Source organism: Erithacus rubecula (assembly GCF_903797595.1).
Source record: "Erithacus rubecula genome assembly, chromosome: 2".
NCBI classification, from domain to species: domain Eukaryota; kingdom Metazoa; phylum Chordata; class Aves; order Passeriformes; family Muscicapidae; genus Erithacus; species Erithacus rubecula.
The window spans coordinates 28397190-28424174 of NC_136685.1; the positions used below are offsets into that span (position 1 = coordinate 28397190).

General features: G+C 38.2%; 1 protein-coding gene across 4 annotated transcripts; it reads right to left on the bottom strand.

The window, feature by feature from the left end:
• Positions 1 to 734: 734 nt before the first annotated feature.
• On the bottom strand, positions 735 to 20904 carry ASRGL1 (asparaginase and isoaspartyl peptidase 1). 4 transcript variants are annotated; one of them, XM_079329095.1, is made up of 8 exons: positions 20885 to 20904; positions 19390 to 19471; positions 18785 to 19038; positions 15030 to 15172; positions 9961 to 10115; positions 5710 to 5828; positions 3783 to 3893; positions 735 to 1171 (listed from the first exon to the last, which is right to left on the bottom strand). In XM_079329095.1, exons 3-8 carry the CDS (start codon positions 18969 to 18971, stop codon positions 936 to 938), a joined length of 951 nt encoding a protein of 316 aa, XP_079185221.1. In that variant the 5' UTR covers positions 18972 to 19038; positions 19390 to 19471; positions 20885 to 20904; the 3' UTR covers positions 735 to 935. The 4 variants fall into 4 exon arrangements, with proteins under 4 accessions (XP_079185221.1, XP_079185219.1, XP_079185220.1 ...); XM_079329093.1 differs by lacking the exon at positions 20885 to 20904 and adding an exon at positions 20007 to 20235 and having other exon boundaries at positions 19390 to 19491; XM_079329094.1 differs by lacking the exons at positions 19390 to 19471; positions 20885 to 20904 and adding an exon at positions 20007 to 20200 and having other exon boundaries at positions 18785 to 19053.
• Between the last annotated feature and the right edge of the window lie 6081 nt (positions 20905 to 26985).

A 26985-nucleotide genomic window follows, 5' to 3' on the forward strand; every position in this document is an offset into this window, starting at 1 on the left:
GTATCAGAAGTAACACAGAATATAATTTTAAAAAAATAACATCTCTGCAGACAATGTTTCAGATTTCACACAGAAGCTTGTTAAGAAGCAGTTTTATTTATTTCAGTACAACTTGCTTTGATCACTTACTTTCAGATAATTATTTTTCCAGTTAATCAGCGTCTGCCTCATGTTTTGACTTAAAAGGTGCCTATCACCTTTACATTTCAGTAGTAAAGATTGCTGTTATTTTTATTGAAATCACGACTTTCTTCATTACTATCCCAAAATACTACTGTCAATAGCATCTTTCCTGTTAACTGATTAGGTACAGTTTGAAATATCGTAGCCAATTTTCTTGTGATTTCCCCGTCAGATGTGAAGGAATGGAATTAGAGCTCTTTAGCATCACCCTTCCCTTCTCTGGAGAAAGTTACTTTCTTTACTTCATTATATGTGACAAGTTAGCTCAAGACTGCAACAATGATTTTAATCTTAACCCTTTGCTGCTCTATGGTGTGATTTCACCGACAGTTAGCAAGTTATCATGAGATGGCTGCTCAAAAGACTCTGGACTTTCAAAATTCAGCTTTTAGTTAATAGGCATTTATCTCTCAAATCATCTTGGCAGCAGTCTCTGAGAATGTACACAGAAAGGAGTTCTTCTAATACTGAAACTCAAGACACCCTTTAATGTAAGATTAAGACATGCTAACTAAGGAACCTACACACCATTCGCCTTCTTACCTAAAAAAGGAGGATCTGACTTGACAAAGGTATTAAAAGACTACACAAATATACATGTTCACTAAAGAATTATGTCCAAATTTTGTTTTGACTGTAAATGTGGTAATGCCTGTGAACCAAAAGATCTCTCAGAAAGACAAAATCAGCTGTCACTCTCCTCCAAAAACTGGAGACCTTCATCCTTCTCCATCAGTCAACTTTCTTCATTCTTAGAGTCCCTCCCTTTCAGATGCAAGTGCTTCATCAACAGGTTTTGTATGCTTCTCCCCAGCATAAATCCCATAATGCAGGTTGTCATCCTCTACAGTAGCCCAGGACATTTGCTTGGTGGAGAACCTTGCTGCCCACTCTCCTGCCTTGTTGACAACAATGACACCCCCCAAACCCCCGACTCGTGTCTTCATGTAGTCTAATGCAGTGTCCGCTGCCACCTCTGGTGACATTCCTGAAAAGAAAAACAAAATCACTTCATAGTACCTGTCCTGGCAGTTTTAAAATTCTCTGAAAATTTCACCCCTTCCCATTGAATCAGTCAAATCTAACTTCTCCTTCAACTAAATCAGCAAAAAAATTCCAGTCTAACAAAGCAAGCATTTTTGGAAAGCCTCTGGACAGTTGCAAAGAGCTGCTATGGTGTGGTACTGCTCCAAGTATTTATTTACATAGCTTCAGATTTTGATTCAGTTTCAGTGTTTAATACAAACTAACTCACAAAGTTTATGTTCAAGATGCACCATTTCTTATGCCATCATTTGACTGGAAAAAAATGCCAATCTGCAAGGCTTTCATCGAAGGTTTGTGACAAGCTAGAACTAAAGCATTTACAATTTGAAAAAACACACATCAAAACAATCAAAAATTTCAGAAATGTCTGTTCTAGTTCCACTGGCTGCAACAGAGCTGAAAGCACGTATTACACATTATCGTAATTTATCAAAAGCAGACATCAGCATGACTCTTCTTGAACCTTCTGAAACTATCAGGCAAATGAGGTCTCAATATACTAGATATTAAACAAAGGACCAGCAATGCAACTTTAGCTTTTCACTACTTGGTTCGTATTAACAAGAGTATTTTCTGAATAAAACAAATTTATTAGGTACATCATACACATAGCTGCAAAATATTTGTACACTACAAGTTTAAATATACATTCAGGAATGCAATTGGCTTGGCCTAATCACCCTAAGATACAGACCCTCAGTAATGTTATGCAAGCTTAGGTTATAGAACAAAACCTGACCTTCATGCCTTCCCTGCAAATTTTGAGTTAAAACCAAATAAAACCATCACAGTCAGAATTATTCACAGCACTGGTGACTGACAGAATAAAGCTTCTTACTGTGACGCACGGGTGACATTGTGACTATTCAAGCTAGTGGCACTGTCTTCAAAGGGTCAGTATTTCACTGTTTGATTTTTCACCAAGACAACAGCTGCCACCGTAAGACTGAAATTCCAACAGCTGTTAAGACTGGCAAAGCAATTCACTCCTGAAATATAGAAGTAAATTTTGCAGCATTTGTCCAAAAGAGGATATTTATTATGCGAATTACCAAATAGCTGAGCAGAATTATCAGGGCTCTACAGTTCTTCTGATATATGCAACTTCAGCTCAATGTTCAAGGACTCAAAAAGCTACAATAACTTGAGGGTTTGTTTTCAGTGCCTTCATGGAAACATGTTGGGAGGAGGGGCTGGGGGGAATCTAATTGCTGACATGTTTGCCTGGCAGCTGAGTTATACTTCTGGGCAGGAAAAATGAAGGTAAAGCAAGCTCAGGCAGGGTGAACAACTGCAAACCAATTAGACATGAATACACGTGGGTTCATTTTCTTTTTCTCTTTTTCCAATAAGCTTTTTAATTTGAGACTCATTTGCCTTTCAAACTGATTAATCACAAGCCAGATATAACTGCTATCAATGCCTAAGTCTTGCAATGCAGTTAACGTCAAGCCAGAGAAGAAACTGGTTTACACAATTCAGACAAGAGCTTAGAAAGCTGTTCACATTGAATACTTAAGAGACATAATTTAGAGAGTAAAGGGTGAGCATAATGTGCTAAGAGCTTTGGGAAATAATAGGTTGTATTTTATGCTGAAACTGTCACGTCAGCTCTGAGATTTAGAGAAATGCACCCATTATATGCAAACAGCCCTATAAAGCACAACAAAAATATTTGCAGCTGTTACTTGTCTCTCTACTTACTGCTTCTCCAATGAAAATGTAAATTGAATGTTTTCCAACTATTTCCACTTTGGTCAATCTCAAAGCAAGTTACACTGTACTGCCCCAAAGCTACAGCTTTCTAAAAATAATGATGATATCCGTATTAATGATTCTTGAACTACATGCAACACAAGTATGTTGTCTGTTTACAGGCTGTAACATAATCAAGGGTTTAGATGACAGACCAAGTCATGAAGGTAAAGCTACAAAGGGTCATCCCACAGTCAGATTGTATTACAGTCACGTAAGACGTACTGTGTCAGCTGTTTACCACATACCCACTCAGTCAGTTTAGTACATTTTCCAAAACAAAATGTGATTTCAAATCATGGTTAAAAAGTCTTAAAATATTTTCTGTTGCCGTATAGTTATTACAATAAAGATCTTGACAGTTTATTAGAAAGGCAGTATCCCATACTTTCAGATCCAGTTATCTGTTTCAAGCCCACCCTTACTGCTCCCTTAAATATATTTTATTTTTACTTGTTTTCTTTTTCTTGTTCACAGAATTTTAATTTATAATTGGGAAAAAATTATTAAAGACAACTTCCATTAAAAAAAGTATAGAGTAATGTCTTTCAATGCACACTTATCTAAAGAATGATTCAGTATCAGGAAGGAGAGATAATTCTGTTTGCCTAAGCTGTTTTAGCTTTATTAATAATTTAATACTTTGTTTTTGAAGTTTTTGTTTTAATCCATCCACATACCCCTGAGAGCAACTCTTCTGACAAGTGTTCTAGGATGACCACATATACACTGAAACCTGTGATTAGGCAGTGTTTCCTATCCTCATTATTTCCAATTACAGGAAGTCGGGAATATACCTTGCTCCATGTGATAGAGAATCAGTCGGGCTAACACCACTTTCATAATGCTCTCTCCATGTCCTGTCGTTGAAGTGGCACCAGAATGGTTGTCAGCATAACCTCCACTTCCTTTCAAAGGGGGAAAAAAAAGAAAGCAGTATTCTGAAATATGATTCAAAAGCCCTGCATTGCTGAAAATAGGTACCAAACATTTCTTCCTTAGGTCGATTAGCTCTGTGCATTTCTGAAAGCAAAGTGTCAGAAAAGCTACTTTCTCATTTCTGCCACAATTTAAAAAGTAAAATATATGAAAGAGATGAACAACAGTTGGAGCAAGTCAGTTGCCAAGCTTAGAGAGAAGACTAGTTATTTGTTTGTGTACAAGAGGCAAAGAAGGCCAACACTCCACAGGAATGGGCAAAAATATTTTCCAGGACAGCAAGGAAGGAGGGTATATTGAAGATCAGCAAGATCAGTTCAGGATGCAGAATGCCAGGTCATATCAATTGGGAAGATATGAAGGAAGATCCAGTGAGGACATTGGTGAGCTGACCAGTTTGAGGAGAACTTACTCTCCACAGCACACAAGAGATTAGAAGAGCATGGGCTCTCGTAAAACTTCACAAAACACTCCTGAAGAATCTTCAAAGTCCTTACCACAAGCAGAGTGTTTCTTCTGTTGAATTCCCCTCCCCACCCTTTTTTTCCTCCCCTCCTTGGTTTTGCTGGCCCATTCCACACCCTGTTCTCCACCAAGCTTCTGCTTGCTCAATATCCTTATTTCTAGCACATCTCCTAAGAAAAATATTTCCCAGGAGCTAGGAAGAAACATACCACAGCATTATAAACAAGGAGGGCGAAAGAGGCTTTAGAAGAGCAATGAAAGTTTCTTCCCTTCTGTACTTTCGTGATCAGATTCTTTTAATGAACTGAGTAACGTGAAAAAACACTGCCATATTAAGTCAATGCCCCCTTATCAAAGCCTTTGTTTAAAAGCACAGTTGACACTTCAGAATCAAATCGTGAAGATGCCTAGCAAGACCAGAAGTTGCAAGGAATAAGCTCAAAAGTGCCCAGTTTCACTTGTCCTTCACAAACCCATTTCCCAAACTATAAGGACGCTGAGCATGATCTACACAGAAGGGTATCTGCAGTCAGAAGGTTGCAGTGAGACACAAAATTGAAAACCATAGTCAAAAATTCAGATGATAACAAAATGTCAGCAACTTTGAATGAAAAGAAGGACAATTTTATAAAAATCATATACTGTCAACAGCAATGCTATTTGAGTTTGGCACATGTTTTACTAAAAATAATTATTTTCCAAATCTCAGCTGTATGGTAGATCCCTGAAGCAATCAAATGGCAAGCCTCCTTCATGAGAGGAAGAAGTCTGTGGAAAGGATTTCAAGTGTCTCTTTATACTTGGATAAGAGATCTCTTTAAGTATTTCCTTTATTCCACACCACATCTATTAGGTTCTGAGACAGTCTTATCGGGGCTCTCTAAGAGTCACTTTATAATTCTTGCTCACTTATACAACAAGTGATAAATGCAATTACATGTACTTCCTTAAGTATTAAGGAAACAGCATCTTAATATGGAGCAGGCTACATTTTTTGACTTAGTGGAAAGCAGAGCCATAAAAATGGAGAGCTTTATCAGAATCAACAGAAAGAAAGCACAGATGTTAGAATTGAAGAAAGAACAGAAAAAACAAACTCCCTTCCCCATTTTCCAAACACAACTCCAAATTCTTTCTTGCAAATCTCCATGCTGCAAGAATCTTTAGCTAGATGAATAGAGTTGAATGTTAGACCTTAATTTCAGATGGATAAATATTTATGTTTTGTTTCACTAATGAAAAGCAGAACTGTAATACTTTTTTTCTTTTTTTAAATGAGATACCCCCAAAAAGTGAAAGGCAAGATCCCTCACCCCATACCTATGCATGCTGTGTCACCAACACGGCCAATCATTTTATTAGAGAGTCCTCCTGTGGATGTTGCACAAGCTACATTGCCTTCACTGTCTATAGCAACAGCACCGACTGTTCCAAGGTCTCTGCCAAGAAAAACAGTTCACAAAGTTAGAATTAAAACATACCTGCCAAAGCACGTTGCCTTTATTTCCCAGGTAGCTTTTAAGAAGATTTCTACAGCAGAATTAATGCTCATCATAAAGCTATTTTTGCCATGCTTCTCATTACAAAAATAACAAGAAACATGTAACAATTCTCAAAAGCTTTGTATTTAACAGAGTAGAAAACACTTTAAAAAAAAATCTTTCCACCATGATTTGTTTACTTTCATAGCATGGAAACTTGGGGAGGAAAAAAAACCCGCAAAACAAAAGCACACAGGGCAGAAATACTTCTAGTCATTATAGTTCTGGAGTAGTTTTTTGGCTGACACACAAACTGACACACAACTTTCCCCTAAATGGCAACTCAAAGATGCAACAATTGGCTCCACTGTCTCAACAGGAGGTTAACCGGAATTTTTAATGACAATGCACGTAAATGAGTGAATACAGAAAAGGACAGTAATGTTATGCATGCACTGAATCATTTCCTTCCTGTTCCTCCTCTTTCCTTTTCCTTATTCCCTTTAATGTTTAAATGCTGTTTAAAAAAAAGCTTATTTATTTTCCTCTCAACTAGTATTGCTCACAATGCATCATTAAGACATACTTTAGTCTTTGTACTCTGTAGCTATGTAATCTTGAGGTTTAAATCACTTGGCCAGTAGACTCTGCTGAAACTGCACATTGGTTTAAAAATCTTCAGGCACTGAAGAAAACAGAAGTCTCAACTATAACTTTATTTCTTCATCACAGAAAAGACAGATACAATAGCCTGCTCAAAATATACGTGTGTAGTTGTGTATGGAAAAGAAAAAAAGCCTGTCGTGACTTATTGTAACAGTTGCTGCACTTAGAAGTGAGACATTACTGAGAAGCTACAGTTTAAATATCCATATATTCCAGTCTTAGCAATTCATGTAGGAACATGAACCAGTATGTGACTTGGAGAAGTATACCAAAAATAATCTGAATCCCTCCACACAGAAAAATAATTCATAACAATCCTTCACGGAACTACCCAACAGACAACTGGAAAAGGAATACCTTTCAAGTTTACCTGGGCACTGGGGAGGGTTTCTCTACAGCTCTGCAAAATCTCAGCTTAATTAAGTCAGACAAAGTCTTTGTGTACCTTGAAACCCACAGTCAGTTTCTCAGAGACCCAACTTCCTGTTCCCTCCAGCTTATGTAAAATATCATACTGTCAGTCCCTACATTTCATTCACAGCAATTCAAAGTTGACTGATGAATCACAGGCCTTATAAGCTGCTCTGACATTTATGTAGAGACGGACCTCATCGCAAACTGATATGATGGTGCAGATGGGCTTCCCACCCATCCATCTGTTACAAATGATTTGCTGAAAAGAACATTAGTAAATTCAGTACTCCCTTGCACATTCATGTAGCACCCTTCAACCAACTAAAGTTAGATCCTCCTGAGAAATTAAGAAAGTTGTATCCAGATGTACATTTTCTTAGGTAAGTACCTTAAGCAACTGTGAAAATAAAAGCACACAGATTACAGAGACAGTAATTACCTGTTTTGGCATGAGAGCACAATGGCAATAAATAACCAAGTGAATGTGTCTAACACACCTCATCTGCAGCAGAGCAAACAGACAACTACACTTGATTTCTTACAGTCTGTTTTTTTTACTGTTTCAGTGTAACCTTGCCTTCGATCATCTTCAGAACTAAGGCAAAGAAGATACAAATAAATTTTTTTGCATGGCTAGTTTACTCCAAAACATTAAGAAGGAAGACAAAACTGCTATCAATTTATAACCATCTCTCTGGTTTTAGTTATTGACAGTAGCAAGAACCTCAACAAGTACCTGTGGTACACCAGAGGATGCTATTAGAATTAATCAAGAATTATTCCTATATACTGCTTACACTGTGATACAGAATGTCTACATCTTTCATCATTCAATACCCATGAAGTGACATGTACTTACACTACCCCCATTTAACTAATGAGTTACCAGCTACTTTGTGTCTCAGCCCTGTATCAGTAGTGGGGCTTTCTGTTCACTGTTGTGAGGGTCCTTGTTAATTAAAACCTCCTCAAGTTACTCTAGCAGTGTGATTCACAGTGGGGCTAGGAGCCCATTTACAACCTCACAGTCAGACTCAACACCCTTTCTGTGGGATTCTTAGGCAAACTCCAGTAGTTCTGAACAAGGGTATTATTAGAGTCCTTGCAGTGTGAGACTGCAGATAACTCAAATCATGCCTTGTTCTTGGCAAAAGGCGTGCAAGATGGAATGTTGTACGTGCAACGGAATCCTAAACTCTCAGCATAAATCAATGCAGGCTTCTAACCAGCAGAGGAGAAAAGTATCTCTTATGGAGACACCAGACTCTACCTCCACAGCCTATGAAACCCCAGGGTTTCCAACACTGTGAGGATCAGGGAAGTAAAGTATACACCAACCTTCAAATTCCCAGTATGATCTGGTATTATGTTGCCTCTGACTAATACTACTTCACCTTCTGTCTGTTCGCCTCAGGCAAGTTTCTGCATAATCACTGTGAACATAACAGGGAACAAGAACATTCCACGTGTGACACAGAATGAAATGGGTTTGCATTAAGAAAAACCTGTTTTCAACTTTTTGAATTTGTGCTGATGTTTTGGTTTTCAGAAAAGTAACAGTATGGGCAAGACAAGAAAACATCTTCAGTCATTCAGAAACACACAAGCTTTTAATTATCAGATATTCCAGATGAAGTCCATGGTAAAATTAAACACTGTTTTCAGAAAAAAAAAAAAAAAGAAAAAGAAAAAAAAATATATAAAATTAAGCCATTATGAGGAATGAATGAAGACTTAAATGCCATGCTATTCCAACTTATATGTTCAAGAGAATAAGAGGCAGTGGTGGCTATACCATCCTCAAAATTCTTCACAATGAATGATAATATCACACAGTCCTTGGACTGACCATGGATCAAAAGAAAACTCTGTTGCATATAAGACAAACTGACCAAGACCTTATGGTCAAGGATAAACATCACTTTGTTTACAAGACCTTATTTATGCTTGTCTCATTACTTTGTTTTTCCTTCCAGCAATTTACTGAAAGTAACATACAGGTTGTAATTTATAGCCCCTTTCATGGACTTTAATTAACATGGCCACAGAAGAAATTTCCTCCTCCTGATCTATGAATTCCTGTTTCACAAAAGAGATGAATAGACATAATACAGCATTAATGTAATATAATATGTTTTCCTGCACCACAATTTTGGATGTACAAATGCAAGCTCAAAACAATTTCGTGTTTATGCCTACCTCACAGGCACAGAAAACATTCTTGACACCTGATGTTTTACATCCCTTTACTCCACCTCACCTTCCACTCTGCTTTATATGAAACTGGGTTGTTTTCCAAGTGATGTTCATTTTGCTGTTGGGCAGTAACATCCAGCAGCATCTCTATTCCCACCCACCCACTTGGTTATTTTTTTTTTCATTCCTTGTCATAACCAACAACCACAACCACCACTCAAAAGGAATTACTGGTCAAAGTCTGATGTTGCTTAAATATCTAATCCAATTTAAAGACAAATCTGATCATCTACTTCATACTTAACCAAGATCTGATTTCTTAGGTTTTTTAGGTTTTTTTATTAACTTATTTCAGGATGCGCACTGGAGATTTTTCAAAATCATTTCCTCCACAGAAAAAGCAATACAAAATAATACCTGATATTTGTTAAAGCTACTCAAAGTCATGTTACACAAGGACATAAAGAGTAGCAACAAGTTCTAACTTCGTTCTCCACTAAAGCTACAAAACCTATGCTATTGTCAAAGTGACCAATAATCTTCTTAAGCAGCAACAAGTTTCATCAAGTTTGTTCCAGTTTGTTCCAATTCATTGGAAGCTTGATTTTCTACTGTTTTCAATAAAGACATACTGCAAAGACTGTATCAAACTATATAACATTTGGAATACAGGCCTTCAAGGTTTGTGTTTGTTTGGGGTTTTGTTTTTCTTGGTTGCTTTATTCTTTTGGGGGTCTTTGGTTTGAGTTATTTTTGTAACCAGATAGCACAAATTAAATTACCCAAATTTAAAAATAAAACATATTTTACATACTTCTGAAACTCTTCAGGGTTGGAATCTGGCTCAAGGTTCTTCTTCCATCTTTCCCGGGATCTCTCAGTTATGAGTTTCTCCCCTGGAACTTCAGGAATACCCATGGTTTGAGCAAACAGGTGTGCACCATGGTCTGTCAGCAGCATGTGCTTTGTCTGCAGAAAGACAAGAGATTCATTGACAATTCTTGTTTTGTCTTGTACTGAGCAGTTTTGTATCACCTCTATTTTCAGAAGTATCCACACCAAGAAAAATAAAAATTCTATTTTAAAAATTTCTAAACTCCTGTCCTTCCACTGTAGCTGAAAAAGCTTCCAGTTCTCCAAACCACAAAGTTTATAACCATCAATAGAAAATAATTATACTTACCTATTTAACACTTACTGTAATTGGAGAACAAAAACTGGTAGATTTGTTCTTTAGCTAATTTGTATGCAACTGTTTTGTACTGTTTCAAAAGAACCACCAAATTACTACGTAACTAACTGTTTTGTCCAGTTAACTAAGAGATTTAGAAGGCTTTTATTCAAAAGAGTGCTAAATAAATTGCTGTTTAGAGGCATTACACCTAGTAAAATCACAAATAAATGTAAATAGCATACAAGTAAAATATTCCTTAGCATTAGCTGAACAATTTAATTTTAAATATTTCCTTCAATAAACTGCTATTCTTATTAACTCAGAGGATCAAATTTACAAACAGAATACTTTCTAATGTGTTTGACCAAAAAATGTTTATTCTCTTCTAATAGTACTTGAAAGTTCTGTTTTTATTCCTTTATTTACAAAGCACTTCAAACCAGATTTTTAATTCAACAGCCTTAGTTAATTCCCTACTTCAAAGTCTGTAGATCTTGGTTAATTCATATTTTAGAGAAATCTGTCAGATAAATTTGTTTAATTAAACCTCATACTTTAGTAGCAGCTCTGAAATCTGGGTTTGTTTGTTTTTTTGTTTTGATGTGTCAAAAAGCAGCAGCTTCTTGCACAGTTACGCAGCTGTCAATTGTTCATCAGAGCCTGGGAAGGTTTTAGAGAAGTGGTGGTCTGACTGTACAGCACAGAGCAATTTCAGAGCAGAGCACCTAACTTCCAGCAAATCCTTCTGTCCATGCAGCAGCACAGCACACAGACCAGCTGAGGTCCAAACAGGACCATGTGAGGCTGGAGGCAGCAGGCCTGCAGAGCCTTGCAAAGCACTCACGTGGCACAGCCCCAGCTCTCGGCCAGAAGCAAGGACAGCAGAGGTTGGGTATTTCTGTACCATACCACATTCTGGAGGACATTTACAATCACAAAGCTTCAGGTTAAGATGCTGCAAATCATCAACTGCTGTTGATTTCTAAAGCAATGGCAAGTAATCACTACCATGACCAATGCATAGCACTGCATTGCTTTAAAGGTTTCCACACAAACCTCTTCTCAAATCAGAGCTGATCTCTCCTTAAGCCTACTACAGCCTCTGCATGAAGCCCTTTGGACAGGACAGAGGACTACACTTCAGAAACATTTCTGATGTTGCAGCCCCAATATCAAACATTTTTGAAAATTTAAATACCTTTTAAACTAATCTTTAATTCATGAGAGTATTGCTTTAGTGAATACTAAGGGTGACAGGGAAGAAGTCCCCTGTATATGTCAAAGTGGACATCAGACTTTTTTGCTGAGTGCTGTTACCATATTATGAGACACTGTAACACTTACCTATTTCTAACAAAACTAATGAGCAGTGTTCTTCGACTTGAAAGCCAACTTCTTTGTGCAATACTGCCCCCCTCTGCCACTACCACTAACCCATGATAAGAGCACAATACAGCATTCAGAACAGTTTTGTTTTTCATTTGTGGGTGTGGGTTGGGTTTTTTTTGTTGTTTGGTGGGTTTTTGTAGGAAATTTGAAATTTGCTTTTGTCTTGACCTGTACCAGAAGGCTGTGTCCTCCACCCCTCGCTTTCTTCAGCAACTACAACTATATCATCCTTTAAATAAGTTTTAAAAAGGTAAAGTTTTAGTATAAAAAATGGATGCTATTTCTAAAAGCTTTTTTCATAGGACTCCATCCTATATGCAAATTTGCATAAAATATGCACCCTCCTAGGCTACACAAACAAAAAATACTTGTGTACTGATAAAAAATTGCTTTGATAGGACCTCGTGTTTGGGGGTTTTTTTCTTCTTTTTTGATCCTCACTTACAATAAGATGTCTTAAGGTGATCTCTGTAATTCATTTCAGCAGATGATGTCAATCAAAAGACCTAGTAGAACATTGTCAAACAATGCAAAAGTACATTTTTCTGTCTCCTTCATTAATAGGTGTACTAATGTAAAGTGCCTACTTTTTCTGGAAGACATTTACATAAAATAATGCAAAAGGACAATAAAAGGGTTCAAAAGATCTTACAAGTAAACAACAAATGCTGGCACTTTTAGTTAATTTCACTGGAAATGAGGAAAATACCCCGAATTTCTGCCTGGCCTAAACTCTGCCTAACTCTGATAGTCTATCAGAGTTCTTTATTTAACAATTCTGGCAGCACAGATAAAAAACTGATGCTTTGCCTCAAGAAGTTTGTGTTCTAAGCTAAATTCTTTCTTGCTTAATGTAAACACACAGTAAGAGCAGGGGAAAATATACACAGCTTATGTATACCAATGAATCAGTGCTCTAATGTTCATGAGAAGCCCATCTAATGATGTGTTGGAGCTGAGAAGGGTTAGATGTCTCAAATTAAAAAAAAAAATAAAATCAATCATTCTATTTATGTTCAGTACAAACAGGAATAATCCAACAGAAATTTAAGTGCTTTTTCAAGAATGTGTTACATTAGTTAATTTACTAAGTCTTCCACCTCTAGAAGCTCCTGTGAACAACAGTACAGTTTGAGCTCAGTGGGAAAGTGACAGCCATAAAGGATTAATGTGTTGCAACAACACTAGGGGAGCTGCTCTGGCCACCAGATGGAGCCCACACAGTTTCATGATGGAATGGAAATATAATTACAAGCAGATGTACCAGGTGGTTTTGGTTGGCTTGTTTGTTTTTGGGAGCTGCATGTTTCAAAATTCTTTATGGCATTAAGGCAACTCAAAAACACTGGGAATTATGCATACAGACTTAAGAGCCCAGGAGAGCTACCCTTATTACCAGTTAAAGTCACACAGCTAAAAATGCTTTTAATTAAGCACAGTACAACAATGAAATGTACTGTGAAACACATTGGGCTGGTGTCTCAAAGTTCCTGTCCAAGATGAACACATGGGCAACAATGAGCTGAAGAGCAATATCAGTTGGTATTCCCATTTATGGGAGGTGGAGAAGTGCAGAAACTCTTCTCAAGATGCATCAAGCAATTTAGGTCAACTTTTACATTTGAAATTTATCATCATGCACACATTCTTTTTTTTTTTTTTTGCATCTTGGCAAAGATTAATATCTTTACCACAAAACGTCATGGTGTTAGGGCTACACCGTTATGCTTCCACCTGTACAGCAGAATTTTATTATTACATTTCAAATTTAGCCTCAATGCTTTTGAGCACCAGAAGCACCATGCAAGGACAAGAAAGACCTTGTAGTAGACAAGATGGGGAGAAGGCTTTCTGTTTGTTGGCTTGGGGTTTTTTTAATTTTTAAAACACACTTTGCAAAGTTATATTCTCAGAATCCAACAGTGTTGTTTTGACCTTACTCTTGTTGACTTAAATTGGATTTTTTTCATGGACAAGAAAACAAGGAAAATAAATCAGAGATTCTGGAATAAGAAGTAAACAATAGGCACTGTAATATGTTCTCCACAGAAGAAAATAAAATGCAACATTCACTTTAATATGCTAGAGACATATCTTCCCCAACCCCTTCATCTATATTCTCAAATTTTGTCTTGTGAAGCTGTCTACCACCTCTACTTATTTACTGATCTGGTTAATCACAAAACAAAATCCATATGAGGGAAAGAAAATCTTATTCATTGCATGTTTTAACATTGTTTTCTAGTAGACACACATTTCACTAAAATATTTCTATTCAGTATTTTAGTGAAATATTCTGTTCTTAAAAACAGAAAACAGAACTATCCTTCGATTAAGGACACTAAAAAATTCTATCTGCTTTGGAGGCCATTGAGGTCAAGACAAATGTCAATCATTTTTATAGATCACCAAACAGACTTTGTTTTCTAAAAAGCCACTTTGAAAGGTTAAAGAAACATAAAGTCTTCTTTATTAGTAAGTGTTTTTATAAATATGAACCTTTTCAACAATGGGGCAGCTACACTAGTAGGATGAAAATGCAAATTCCAACGACAGGACAAACTTTCTGATCACTGTAACAGCCTCGTAATAATAAAACAGACATAGATCACTTACTCCCATCCTGACATAGTACAGTTGCATCATATCTGAAAAATAAGAGAAGTCTGCTGTGGCAAATATTAGATGGACCTCTTAGTGGAGTAAAGTGGGATTGATCTTATATGGAAGGTCAAGTAATATGTAGTGCCCTGATAAATTTGATTGGAAAATCTGTCAGCACCATATAAAACTAATATTATCTTCTACTGGTGGAAGACTACAACTGTACTGGTGCTACCACCTGATCAGGTGAAAAATGGAGAAGGCTACCCAGAGCAACATAGGATTGCATTACACAGCCAAATATGTAACTGGGTTATTTAATTCAGTTCCACATCACTGCAAAGTGAACAGTGTATTACCTAACTTTAATCTTGCAAGATCAAGCACAACACTGAGTGACAAAATAAAAGCTCTTCAAAAAACAAGTGAAAAACAACAAAAACCCCATGAATACCAGCAGTGGAACTACAGGGGATCAACATGCATAGGTAAAGTTATGTTTCCTTAGAATGCTATTTTTTAATAAATGTTTCTCAAAAACCCTGAAAACAAATGCTTCATGGTCATGACCATAGTTTCCAAACACTCCAATCGATTTCTTCCTTCCTTCTTGCTTTAAAGTATTACACAAACATCATCACTGAGGTGTATCAATATACTGGATGAAGTTCAAAGGAAAAGAAAATGTTTCATACTCAAGTAGATAATCAGCATACCTTTTCCATAACAAGTCGAGCAAGTTTTATTGGGTTTGCTATGCACTTAACTGCAGACACTGCTCCAGAGTCTAAATTTTTTCCATCCATGATAATGGCATCCATTTCTACTTCACCTTTTTCATTTAGAACAGATCCACAACCTAAAGAAAAAAAAAAAAAAAAAAGTTAGGGGGCAAGAGAAAAAGAAGAAAGTCATTAAGCACTAACCACCCAGGTGAATCAATTATAAGCTCTCATCAAGCAACCTTTCTTTTTCCCACTTTGCTGCCTTACCGAAAGTATCTCTCAAATACAAACAAAACAGTAGAAACACTGCTGAGCATAACCACAAAATTCAGCCATTAACACAAGTCTCACAGAGTACAACATCTACTTTAAAACAGAGTTTTATTTTTGTATAAGAAGAAAACACTTTCAATCCTGCCCAAATGATACACTTGGTATTAAAGTTAAATCAACAAACCATCATGAACAGAATTCTTTATTCCCCAGATGACTTTTAAGTGTACAAAACTATTTTTACAGTTCTTCCAAAGGAGGATACAACACCACCCAAAGAAATAGTATAGTGTTGATTCTATCAACACATTAACATCAGACAGCACTTCAATAAACTGCCAAAATTAATGGAGCAGAATAAATGTCCCCTCACTACCATGGCAAAAGCTTGAAATAACAAGCTCTTCCCTTACCAAATAAAAACAGTATATAAAGTAATTTTAAAAAAATAAAAATTAAATAATAAAACATCAGGTAGTTATCTTCTATAATTATCAGTGCTATCACTAACCTAATTGAAAATTAATGACATACAAAATGAGACAATGCAAATAGGGTGTTTTTTAAAATAATGCCAATAATTGTACCACAGAGGACTAACAGGTTGTAAGTTATCAAGTGCACAAGCCTTGCTAATACAGAGAGTGAAGACTAAACCTGAAAAGAAGTTTGAAAACCAAACCAAAACATGGCAGATTTACATAGTACCTCAGGTAAAAAAGCCTGAGCATTGTACATAATTAATTCAGTAGGGTTTTTCTCCTTTCTCCTGTAATCCTCCTCTTGTAATCTCAAAAAGTGCCCTGCCACATACAGACAAACCCCCCCAAAAGCTATTTTTCACCTGTCTCCAACTGCATAAATTATTCCACAGTTCAGTCCTGCATCATGCACAATATGTTAATTTTTGGACTGATCTGTAAAGAGCTTACAGGTTAATTGCCTTGTGCCACCCATGTTCACATCATTCTTCTAGCTTTTCCTTATGCTGGTAAGGAACTGTTTCCTTAGCTAAACCCTGCCATACTCTACTTTCTTTGACAGGGTAGGCTTTCTAATCCATGATAATGAAATTCCCACTAGAACTAGGGTACCTCTTTCTCAAGCATCAGTGACCAGAACTATGGTTCCAGGGGAAAATAAATGAGGCCCCTTCATCACTGCATTAAGAGTGTTCCATGCCTACTGGACATATGTCATAGGATACACTTCAGGATTTTCTAAAATTTGCTGAGCAGAAAAAAGTTGCAGACAGCTTCCATAATCAAAGGCAGCTTTGTAAAAAAGTCTCATTTTACAATTGGTAAAGAGAGACAGGCACCTTCTAAGGACAATTCACTCCACTTGCCATAGACTCACAGAAAGGCCTGGGCTGGAAAGGACCTTAAATATCATCTAGTGCCAACCCATTTCCACAGGCAGGGATGCCACCCACTAGATCAGGGTGCTCAGGGCCTGACCCAACCTGGCCTTGAATGCTTGCAGGAAGGGAGCATCTGCAACTTCTACAGCTTTGAGAGAGCTGTATAGCCAACTTTTCTTATTCCACTAATGACCATGAAAGTCTGTACATCAAAAGGCTAGTTACTGAACTTCAAGTGATCTCAGGTAGGATGAATTCCTCCTTCTGTGGTTACAGGCTGCCTTTTTACCTGACTTCCAAACCAATGGGTAGGGACTACCAGCCTCTGAGGCTGTGGCATCCATCGGTAGCAGTGCTGAAAAAATAAAGTTTTGGGCTTACTTGTTAAGCAAAGGGCTGGGAAAACAAGAGACAGACAACAGAAGACAGAAAATCTAGGAGGAAACAAATAATTAACAAGTCTGACATAATCCTAATCACAGCTGGGATACTGAGAGGAGTACTCCAACTCCCACTATCTGTGGATAGATAGACAGACCTGTTCTCTGTCCTGCAAGGGCTGCATAGGAAAGAGTGTGCTAGGCTCAACAGAGTGTCAGTTCTTACATCTGGAGTACTCATGCCAAGCTGGTACATACTGCAAGCCAAAGAGATGACACAGAAAAATAACCAAGCCACAAGTAGAACTTGCTGACTGTATTACACTGCACAAGTCACTAAAATGTAATTTTATACACCAGTATAGCTTCTGAGCCCTTGCACCAAGCCTACATCAAGATGACCCTACAGAGCATGCAAAATATGTCACAATTTTGTTTGTTCTGCCCATTCTTCCCCATCTTTATTATTGTCTCTTAGCAATGTCTATGGTTGCCTAGAAAATACTATAGCAAAAATGATTTTATCTTTTTATGAAAATAAAAACTACACAGTGAGTTTTAAACAGCCAGTCTAATCAGGGTCCTCCTCACATAGCTTTCAGCTCATTTTTGCCAGATTCTGAAAGCAGCTGAACCTAATGAGCATTAGCACAATTAGATATATCTGCAAGTAACAGACTATTTGCTATTTAGACTATCATAGTGAAACCTGAATAGATGAAGGCTCAAGTCCAGTTAAGTAAAAGCTAAATAAGAGAATGCCACTCTGATTCTAACTGTATAAAAGTACACACTATATCTCCAAGTCCACTTCATGATTTCAGCTTGAATGGTCTAAAAATCAAAATACTCAACCCAAGTCAATAACAAAACAATGAAAGTTTCATATTAAAGAAAAGTTACTCTTGACTACAAGGTGAGACAAAACAAATGAACCTCTGCAAATTAACTGAGCATATAACTGAGAGCTACACTAACTGAGCACCTACAGGTATTTCTTCCATGTTCTTTTCTGACATACCATGGTGGAAGTGGGGAAATATTTTTGCTGAAATTCATCAAAATAATAAACTTGAGGTCCTAAGAAGAGGAGAAAGTATTTGATTACTACCACTAACATTAATTCATATTACTGATTAGGAAATCCAGATACGACCCCTTACTATAAGAAGGTATATATTTATGACTCATATGCCATTGCTGTAGTGCTTCTCTAGTATTATTTACAAAATAACTAATTGCAAGTATTACTGAAGAGAAAAAACCACCTAAAATCCCCAACACTAGTATTTCTGTGGCAATGGGCAAAGGCCAAGCACTCAGGATTAAACAATGCTGCACTTGGTATATCCAAGTGCCTTGAAAGAGACACATTAACTTAACACATATCCATAAGAGTCCATGTCTTAAAACTGGATATATGTAGCACAGTAACAGAAGATTTACAGAAAAGTAAAACAGAACTACACAAATTAAATGACAGATACATAACAATGAAGAATGGGAAAAGCATTACTCATCTTCCTGAGTACACTCCTGAGAAACTACAGTACATACCATGAGAAATCACCTATGTTGTGACACTAGTATTTACTCTGCTGCAATGTACATAAATCACTAATAATGCAATAACAATAATAATAATCCAAGCCAGGATTTTCAGAAGCATCAGTGCAAAACACTTGAAATATTATATGATTCTAAGTCCGCTTAATTCTTAAAAACATTACCTGCATTAAAATGAGGATCATCTTCCATTGACCGTACTGCCTCCTCAACTGCATCTACAGCACTGCCTCCCTGCTTCAGGACACGGTAACCTCGCAGCGCAGCTCTGACAACACCAGCACGGCATCCCTCTTCTCGCTCCCTGAAGATGCGGCCAGCTCCACCGTGCACCACGATGACAGGCTTCATCCTGCTGGATTCCTCCCCGGCTTTCGGCTGTGCACTCAGGTCAGTCGATTGGAAGGGGCAGTCCTTTCTACACGGAAAGTGGCTGCAGGTTAGGTAACAGGTAGTTTGCCACAATTTTACTTCCTGGGAAGCCACGTACTCACATGGAGGAGCTCCTAATTCAGTCTGGATGAGGCCCCGTGCAATTTGGCGCAACTCTGAGGCCAGCCCCGCTTGGAGGAAGGGTCCCTTTCAGGCTAAGTTACTCTACAACTTTGTTGTTTAGCATGAACCCTGTCTGGTGATGATAATTACATGGCATTACAGTAACCCTTGAACCTGCTAACTGCTCTTTGTTTTATGGGTAACCTGTTGTCAGAGTACAATAAAAAAATGCAACTGACCCGACCGGGGTGAAAGGCTTACCCAGCTCAACCACCCAGATCCCAGACCTCTGACCTCCTGCAATACTTCGGGCAGGAAAACAAGGTGTTCATTCACACCTGGCAGCCAACACCTTGCTGTTACTGCTCATGGCGTCCTGCGAGCAAAAGAGATTGTTGCTAGTTGCTACACATCTTTGGTGATGCAAATCACGGGGTTTGCTACCTGAAAAAGGCAAAGAAGCAGCAGCTAACCTCATCTCTCACTGAAATCTGGGGCACCTCACGGAGAAAACTCCCCTCTTGAAAAGTTTCTCGGGGACGGCTATTTTTGGAGGCTGGGAAGAACAGAATCCCACAGCCTTTCCTACAGGCAAACGCTTCCGACAGAGCCTCCCGCACTCCAGTGGCCCCAGGGGAGGGGGGCCGGGATTGCAGCCGGGAGCAGAGGAAATCCCAGCCGGGGCCGCTGTGGGGCACACATCCCATAAGCGAGGCCGTTCGGGCTTTTATTTCAGCCAGCAGCTCCGCTCTTCCCCTACTCAGCACAGACTACCCTCGGCCGTGGACCCAGCCCTGCTGCGCTCCGAGGCGGCACCTCCGCTCAGGGCGGGCCCGCGCCGCTGTCCCGCCCGCCCCCGGCGTTCCCGCGGAGTGCGGGGTCACATCCCACCTGCAGCGCCCCGTCCTTGCTGTGGCTCACGGCCGCCCTGGGCGCGCTCCCGTGCGGGTGCCCGCGGCAGTGCAGTGCAGTGCAGTGCAGGGTACAGCGCGGGGCGGGCGCAGGCCCGGGCGCCCTTTGCCGGCAGCCGCCCCTAACAGACATGGCGCCCCGGCTGCGCCGAGGCCTGCCCGCAGCTAACATGGCGGCCGCTGCCGCTGGCGCCCCGCGGTCTCCGCCCCGCACCGCAGGGGCCGGCGCTGAGCTGCCGTCGGCGGGTGCCGCCGGTCCCTGCTCGTCCCGGCGCTGCTCCCCCTCAGCCGCCGCCCTGCGCACGGTCACAGCCGCGCTGTCACACCAGCTCACCGCCTGCCGCCGCTCCAGTTCCCCTCGAGTTAAATGATGGCAAAAAATCGGCCCCAGCAGCACGTCCCGCGTGCCCCCTCTGGCCGGCTTATTCCCGTTCCCAAAGCTCGGGCTGTCTGTGCAGTTTTTAAACTGAAAGGAGCCGTAGGCCAAAGTAGCTTCCGTCTGTGGGGATCATCCCGCACATCCCAGGCTGGTTGGCACAGACTACATTGTATACGTATATATATGTATGCAGAGGTGAGGATAAGTTGTATGTGGCCACACTGTTCCCAAACTGATGACAAAGACAAGAAATGAGCTTGATGTTTATTTCTAATTGTACACCGCCGGTGGAACAAACAGGAGTAAACTGAAAGTAGAGCTGCTAAATGTTCTTTCTGAAAAATAAAAAATAGAGTTTATGAAACCTCTCCCCCACCCCGTAATTCTGAACTCCCTTACCTGTGTAACTAGAAGTGTAAAGAAAGATTTCTCAACATTTGTATGAACTACTGGTGTGCATCTGGCCTTCTCCCTTGAGCATTCCTCTGCTCACGGCCTCGGCTGCCTTGTCTCTGCTGAGGTGCTGCAGTTCTGGCTGTGAATAGTGAATAGTGAATAGTGAATAGTGAATAGTGAATGCAGCCTGCTGTGTCCACTCAGGGCTGTGCAAAAAGGACAAGGATTTATGGCAATGAGAAGTCACTCAATTTTTGATCTGTTTTGTTCCTGAAGGTTTGTTGAAAATTAATTAGTGTGGTTTAATTTAAAAAATACTCTTGGTGTTTTGTTTTCTTTATCAGTGGTAGGCTTAACACAAAGGCATTAAAATTTCTTACGTTAATTATTTGAGAGTGCTGCCTGTTTTTGCAGAATATTTATCTTGTTTTCAGGTAGTGTCAAGACAGGAAACCAATACTGTTTAGATTAAACAGAAGAATCATTTTGGTGCATGAATAGCTGAACACAAAATTTATATAGTAACTTTAAGTTGAAATTTTAATACTAGTCTAACATTATGATTTATCAAACAAGGGTGTGACTTGATAGAATTGGAATAATCTGTTTCTTCATCAGCTTTTTATTTTAAGCCCTCTTTGGCCACTGCCTTTGTCATTGTGGTCAAATAGTTTATGTGCTTTTTCAAATGCTGTAAAGCTTCTTAGAGCAGACTGGAAAGTATTAGTATTTAGTTTTATGATTATTATTTAGGTTTTTTTAAAATTAGTACATTGAATTGCAGATCAGGAACCTGTCCTAAAGCTATGTAAACTGCTAGGATAAGTTTTAAATAATTGCTCCAAAAATCTATTGATTTTGTTCTCGCTAATTTTCATAGGAGACCTTTGTGTAATGTAATTGCCCAAGAAATACATTTTAAAATGTACAGAATAAATTAGGAGGGTTGCATTTGGAGCCTTGTGGAGATTGACTGTCCTGTTTGTAAGCTGAATGTGCCTTTTAAATGAAGTGGTAACATGTTATCATAGGTGAGTAAGGGTAGAGGGCTGAAGCAGGGAAATAAGTGATCCAGGCATGTGTTGATAGGGAATATTGTGTGAAAATACTCTGATGTCATAGGGTCTACTCTGCATTTCCAGTAGAATATAACTGTGCTTGTGTCTTCTATTTTCCTGCAAAATCCATAAATTAAGGACATGCCCTCCTTCTAGAGAAAGAATTCCCCTACAATCTCATTGAAATGTTAATTTTGGGAACCAGCAAAGCAAATGAAATACATTGTAAAAGTAACTGTTTAAATGCATGTTTATAATAAATCTATTTTTAAAATAAATATTTATGTAGCAACTTGTGTTCTTATCCACAAACTGTTTTAAAATCTTCAAAATCAGAAAGCAGTGCTCTATATTTTATTAATTGGATTGGAGGAGCATGCAGAGTTGATCAAGGCTGAGGCTGCTTGAGCAAGTGTCAAGCATGCAGAAAGAGAATGCTGTTCACAAAGTCTCCTCATCCAAACTTGGATGTTTTTATATTAGAACTGTCATATGGAGATCACTGCAGCATTATGATGCTCAGGTCACACTCTGGAAAATCTCATGCATGTTGAGTAACTTTTTCCATATGCACAATTTGATTGAGTCTGTAAACCACTTCTTACCATATTCTTACTGTGAAGAGTGTGCCACCATTTAGGGGAGCTGGAAAAACAGTTCCTCTGAGAGTTTGAGCATTCAATTTGTTTATGCAAAATAAAAGTTGTGCTCAGGTAAGATCAGCAGTGAAATATGCAGTAGTAGGGTGGTAAAGGGTAGATGAGGTGTTCACTAAAACACAGTTGTGATCAATTCTAATTGATTAATAAGCTGTATGTTGAATAGTGCAGCTGGAAATATTTTCTTGGGAAGAGGCACTAGACTCACCAGTGACCATGAAGTCTCCTCCCATTCTGTGCAGAAGTGAGATTAAATTGGAGATGGGTCCATTATCCTGCTTTGGGGAGATTTTAACCATAGAACTGTGTATTTACTGAGATTTTATCAGTGTTTATCAGCTGTGTGCTCTGCTGAAGGTGCATTTGAGGTGAGTGTCCTGAGTAGAAGACAATCAGACTGACACAGGGATGACTGGCAGAGACTAAAATTAGAACTTTTTGTTTTCCTATTCTTCCTGTTGCAAGAACCCTGAAACCATGTTGCATTTTTGTCTCTGCACAGCTGAAAAAAATAGGTTCCTCTGTCACCTCTATGCTTTTGAAGTCCCTCCCACAGCCTGTGAAGTCTATAAGTCTCAGTCTGCTCCATTCTAATCACTTTAACTTCAAAGAAGGCAAATCAAGTTGAATTTTTTTGAGATTATTTTCAATTCTCTGTTTATCCAAAGCTTTACATTCCCTCTGTAAAACTCTTTCAGACATTCTTGTTTTGGCTGATCTGCATAAAACACAAAGGTGTATTGGAAAACTTGTCTGTGTGTTTGACAGAGGCTTACAACTTCCCAGCAAGTGCAGGGGGCTCCTGGATTGATCCAGGAAAATTGATCAGAGAAAATGGCACCCTCAGGCTGGCAAGGGTTACAATTGCTTTGGTTCTATCCCATGCCACTTGCCAAAAAACCTTTCAAACTCCATAGCTACCACAACAATTGCAGCATTTTAAACCCTGGAATTTAGGAAGTATGTAACTCTTATGTAACTCTTGGATTTATTTTGTCTTATATTTTGATTACATTAGGAAAAATGCAGTTTTCTTAGTTCTTAATGATATACAATTAACATGCTCAAGGCTATCATTAAAAAAACATTTCAGCTTAGCCCGTATTTTAGGCAAAACCATCACTACTTTTTAAGATACATTAGAAGATGTTTGCTTAAATATTGCTTGAGATAAGGACTCAAACTTCCAAAAACTCCAGAAATTTCCCGGAAAATTTATAATACACTTTTGCAGTAACAAAGTAACAATTCTAAGAATTTTGGCGTGGTGAAGACTTACTGAGGGCAATACAAGTATCCACAGTAAAGATTTTAGGTGGATTTTATCAATATACGGAACACTTTGGGGAGAAAAGATAGCACAAAACAGTTTAAAATAATTCATAGGGATTTTCCCTGTTACAATGTGGGAACAGAATGAATATTAATCAAATGACAAATTAACATCTGTCCAAGTTTGTCCTTTCTTTGTGATTTTTTCTCACTCAAATATATGGGACCCTTAGTGACCCTAAACACAGGTTGCTGGAAATAATCACAGAATGCAGGAAATAAAAGAACATGATCATAGCAGATATGTACCAAGTGTATATATGGTACCTGAAGTGCTCTTTGTACTTGAGAGATGAAGTAGGAACAAAGTTGGACACACAGTCACGGAATTAAAGAAATTACTTTTGAGTAACTTTTTAACCAAGCTTCCAGGCATTGGAGAGAATCACAGGGCTCCTGTGTCAGATAAAATATTCCCTCTTGTGATTTGAAATGAGGATCAAATCATAAAAACCTAGTAAATGATGCTCCAGGGAGTTACTATCATTACCTGCAGGTGACCCTGTGGACATATTTACTTCTGCAGAAAGGAGGGCAGGGAAAAATTAACCTTTGGAAGTTTGCTGGCTGTGCGTTATATTGCAGGTATGCTTATATATAGCAGTTATCCAATTACCAGGAGGATTATAATTACCATGTGTGGCCATTAGAAAGATAAATGAAGATATTATAGTTTTGCTTACTGCAAATGCTTAGTGTGTTATTAGAATTATGTTTGTTTTTAGTGCAATAAAAATCTGAGATGTGACAGTAGAAGAACAATGGAATTTTAAGTGATAAAGTTGGTTTAATGTAAGTGGTTTATGTATCCAATAAAAGTATCTCCTACTACAATAATTTAATACTAAGAAATATTTAGAAAAAATATGTGCCACATACATAAAACTAGATTCAAAGGCATGTTTAGAACAGTTACTCTCCAAAGTTCTGCCTCAATTTATTTCTTACAAAAATTTCAGGTTTTTTCATCAATCTTATCTGCTTGAACAAACATTGTGTTTTGTTTTTTTTAATGAGGAATTGCATTTCTTTCCCTTCAGTTCCACCTAAGTATAAACCCATACAGTATGTGTAATAATGTAGTAATAAAAGATGCAGTTGGAAAAACTTACAGTTAAGATATCTCTGTAATTGTATTTTTTGATGTGAAAATGACTACAAGGGAATGACAGGAGCTAAGGGGTTTTATTTTGAATACTTCACCTTCTATTTTATTTCTATCCCTAAGTCAGCACCTCAATTCTAATGAAGTAACTAAAACCTATGTGGTTGCACATACATCTGCAAGCCATATGTCAGGATGGATTTTTAAGATGTTTATCAAATTATTTATAAAATGCAAGAATACTTCAGAGTAGGCCATGAATAGTATGCTAACAGAAAATTCTCCAGTATAAATCAAGTCAATCATAAGGCTGGTGGTAGGGAAAACTAATCAAGCAGGGAAAAGAAAAAAGGTGTATTTTAAAATGAGAATACTAAAATGAGATAGCCAGTTGATGTCTGCCAGGCACAGACATGCATCTATTATAGTGAGAATTGATGTCAGGTGTCTGTAAATGCAATGTAACAGGTGATTAAATTTGTGTGAGATCTTCAAGTAAGCCATGCAAAGATGCTGGGAACAAAAAGCCCTTTTAAATTGATTGTGATGTGAATGGGGAACCAGTGGAGTTGGATGAAAAGTGGGCATTGTTTTGTCTTTCTCCTCAATAATGGGGATGAAAGCAGTGATGTTTGCCCCCAGCAGCAGTACAGAAAATAATCATCACATGTGAGCTCAGAGAAGAATTCAAGATCAAATGTACAGATTTCCATAGTGTCACTTGTGTTGATCACAGGTGGGGAATATTGTTTATTTTGGTACTATTATCTGGGAAGCTACCTAAAGCTGCTGAGAGCAGCAAACTTTGTTTGCCTTCAGGTAAGCAAAAATGCAGCTTACATGTGCATACTGGGCTGCTAGATGGTTGCATAACTAGTTATCTTCCTGAAGATTTGATTATGTTGCTGGTGCCAGCATATTCCTAAACAAGCTCATAGAAAAAAACCCCTCAGGGTTAGGTGTTATTCTAAGGTTGCAAAAATAATCAATTTGTCATTTGATCTTTGAGTAAAGATAAATGAATGGATATGGATTCACAGTGTATTTTATTGATGAGACTAGAATTATTGCAGTACTAGCAAAACACAATAGGAACAAATGTAATTAGGACTGGTTTTAGATGAGTATTGAGTATAGAAAAGATCAAGAGAGCAGGGTTCAAAATGTTGGTACCATTCTACTGTTTTCAGCACTGAAATGTGTGTTAAGAAATGAGATAAATACACACATGATACTTTGTATCAAAGCAGCCAGATTTAGGTGGAGTTGTAAACTGCAAATAAAGTATTTTATGGACCACTATTAATTTCTCCTTTTCTCTAATTCATACACTTATGAATAGTCTCTGATGTTGACTGTTAAGTCCATATTTTAATGTTCTTTCATAATATAGTCTCAATTTAAAGTGTTATTAAGGGAATTTTGAAATAAATCATCATATTGTTACATTCAGTAGCTACTTTCAATTGGTTAAAAATTAGGATAATATGAAACAGATCTGCTAAGGGCACTCACACATGGAAGTTATATTGAGGGTTTTGCTGGGCTATGCAGGAAAAATTTATTTCTTCATCCGAATGTTTGCACTTCCAATAAAACTTACTTGTCATGTATGTTCAGGACAATGGATGCTAGAATTTCAAGAGCAACATTTCAATCCGAATCTAAAAACTTAGTTCTGAGTGTCACATTTGTCCAGAGAATTGGAACAGACTTTGTGAGCCAAGTGCCAAGGTGAAGCCAAAAAATCCCCTGGTTTTGAATATCAGATAGTTTCTAGTGTTAAAGGAAAGGAGAGGAGACTCTCAGGAATTGTGGTCTTCTACAGCTGTTGGATATTTCATAGAGGGGAGTTGAACTCTGACCAACATTTGGGAAGGAGGTTTGTGGTGTGGACCTAAGGGAGCACAACTGTGAGCCTTGACAGTGCGTGGGACTTTTATTATTGGTGATGGAGCTTTTGTTCCTTACTAGGATGTCAAGGTTAAAATGTCATCTGTGCTATTGTAACTATACTTTGTGTTTGATAT

What these genes read in the sequence shown, in the direction of transcription:
- ASRGL1 (XM_079329095.1), bottom strand. Translation starts at nt 18,971, where the DNA reads ATGAAGCCTGTCATCGTGGTGCACGGTGGAGCTGGCCGCATCTTCAGG. An exon ending in CTCGACTTGTTATGGAAAAG is followed by an intron (nt 10,116 to 15,029) that starts GTATGCTGATTA and finishes GTCTTTCTGCAG; the next exon opens with ACAAAGCACATGCTGCTGAC. An exon ending in AACCCTGAAGAGTTTCAGAA is followed by an intron (nt 5,829 to 9,960) that starts GTATGTAAAATA and finishes TTTTCTTGGCAG; the next exon opens with AGACCTTGGAACAGTCGGTG.